The sequence below is a fragment of the Vicia villosa genome, linkage group LG6, assembly GCF_029867415.1.
Source record: "Vicia villosa cultivar HV-30 ecotype Madison, WI linkage group LG6, Vvil1.0, whole genome shotgun sequence".
NCBI classification, from domain to species: Eukaryota; Viridiplantae; Streptophyta; class Magnoliopsida; order Fabales; family Fabaceae; genus Vicia; species Vicia villosa.
This window is the reverse complement of record NC_081185.1, coordinates 69797449-69799578: the sequence shown is the minus strand read 5'-3', so window position 1 is coordinate 69799578 and position 2130 is coordinate 69797449. Positions and strand designations below refer to the sequence as shown.

Genomic DNA, 2130 nt, shown 5'->3' with positions numbered 1-2130 from the left:
AGAAATCATCCAAAAACTGCCGCCACCCTAGAAACCACCCGAACTCACCTTATCCCAATCACCACAACCAAGCGAAGTCACCAAGGAAGCCACGAGCAATGTTCTCAACAATAGCTTCTCTTCCATACGCCCCCAACACACCCGCGAACACCCCTTCACAAAATTCTCCAACCACTTCCCAATCTCACAAACCCTTAAACACAAACCCCTCAAAATCCCCGCAACACCACCTCCGATGACAAACTATGCGAAATCCTCCGTAACTGCGACTACGACTTCAAATTCGGTTTAAACATCGACATTGATTCCTTCATCATTAAGTCAATCTCAACCCTAAAATGAGAACCGGATTGGATGCTCAATTTCCGCCTCAACGCCTTCGAGAAATTTTCAAAAATGAAGGGACTGAATTGGTCAGACAACTCTTATACATCCACCAATTTTCAAGACATCTGTTATTACTCAGCTCCGAAGAAGCAACTCTCTCTTAACAGCTTAGAAGAAGCCGACACCGAGCTTCTTAGGTATTCCTCCTCCGAATCTGAAGAAGAAGCACTGCCTTAGCACCTCGACCTCGACAATGGAGGCAACGACCCTAGTTCCGATTCAGACTTATCTTCCAACTGGAATGATCTGTTAGCTGATGATTTCCTACAAGAAAGCAACCACGAAGGAGACAAAAACAAAGATAAAGCCTCAGACTCGGAATATGATTCAGAGTTGGATTCTGATTTGGATTTCCAGTTTGATAATGGTGCAAGTTGTTTGCCGATTCCACCGGAGGAAGAGAAACGGATCGTGTCTAAGTTGATTAATTTGAAAGAGGGAAACTTGTACTACGTTATTTCCATTAGATGGTTTTCAAGGTGGCAGATGTATGTCGAGCATTGTGCTGAAATAATTTTGTGTATTTGGGATTACTTCAATTTGAGCAAGCATTCATTACTGAAGGCTCCATACCATACATTGGAGGATGCAAACATGAAAATAGATTGGCTTGCAAAAGTTCAATTTTTGGGATTTGTGAATCTTCCAAATTTGGTGAAGCTTTTGGGATACTGTTCTGTAGATGGTGAAAAAGGGATCCAACGGTTGTTAGTGTATGAGTTTATGCCTAATAGGAGTTTAGAGGATCATCCTTTTAGTCGTACTTTACCTACTTTTCCTGGGAAAATAAGATTGCAGATTATGCTTGGTGCCGCTCACAGATTACAATATCTACATGAGGGTTTGGAGATTCAAGTGATTTACAAAGAATTTAAATCTTCAAATATGCTCTTGGACAAGAAATTCTATCCCAAACTCTCAGATTTTGGTCTTGCTAGGGAGGGCCCAATAGGTGATCAGACTCATGTCTCCACTGCATGTATGTAGACTATAGAAGGTGAACTAGAAGAAGCTTTGTATGTGTCAGGAGCTGTACCATAACAGGATCACAGACTTTCTAAACGCTATTGTTATACCCCAAAATTTGCCCACATATTTTTCAAGAAAACTCCAATCTGAAAATTAAGGGTCTCATATAATCATGGATTTTTATTTCAACAAATATCCTGACATATGAAATACTTAGTTTTTAGAATTTTTTCTTATACAGTAATTTGGCTTGCAGTTGAATTTATTCTTACGCAAACACCAAAATACTGTGTATTACTTCACACATACTATTTATTTATTTACAGATAAATAGTACTGACACAATTGGTACAGAGTTAAATCTTTTTGCAGGCGCAGAATCAGGAAACTCAGACTGTACTGGTAACAAGTAGATTATTATTATCTTTTGTTTCCCGCTAGTTTTTGTACTATATTCCAATATTTGCAAAAATCTTTTCAAATCTCTTTTTCAAAAATCAAATCTCTCTTTTTTCCAACACTATCATACACTTTTTTTCAAATCTTACTTCCACTCAAATTTTCCTTTTGTACGGAATCACATCATTCCCCAACGTCTCTTTCCTTCTTTCCATTCTATAAATACCTCTCATTTTCTTCCATAAAATCTCACATCAAATTCCAACTCATCTTTCAAATTCCTATCTCATATCTATTTTCTCTTCTTCCCTGACAAGAATGGCAAAGTGGATAGAGACACTGTTTCTTACAGTCATCACCATTGCTACGGTGATC

General features: G+C 38.4%; 1 protein-coding gene across 1 annotated transcript; it reads left to right on the top strand.

Moving 5' to 3' along the window:
* Nucleotides 1-396: 396 nt before the first annotated feature.
* On the top strand, nt 397-1374 carry LOC131613830 (serine/threonine-protein kinase PCRK1-like). Its single transcript, XM_058885468.1, has 2 exons — nt 397-524; nt 663-1374. Exons 1-2 carry the CDS (start codon nt 397-399, stop codon nt 1372-1374), a joined length of 840 nt encoding a protein of 279 aa, XP_058741451.1.
* Nucleotides 1375-2130: the final 756 nt, after the last annotated feature.

What these genes read in the sequence shown, in the direction of transcription:
- LOC131613830 (XM_058885468.1), top strand. Translation starts at nt 397, where the DNA reads ATGAAGGGACTGAATTGGTCAGACAACTCTTATACATCCACCAATTTT. An exon ending in GCCGACACCGAGCTTCTTAG is followed by an intron (nt 525 to 662) that starts GTATTCCTCCTC and finishes CCTACAAGAAAG; the next exon opens with CAACCACGAAGGAGACAAAA.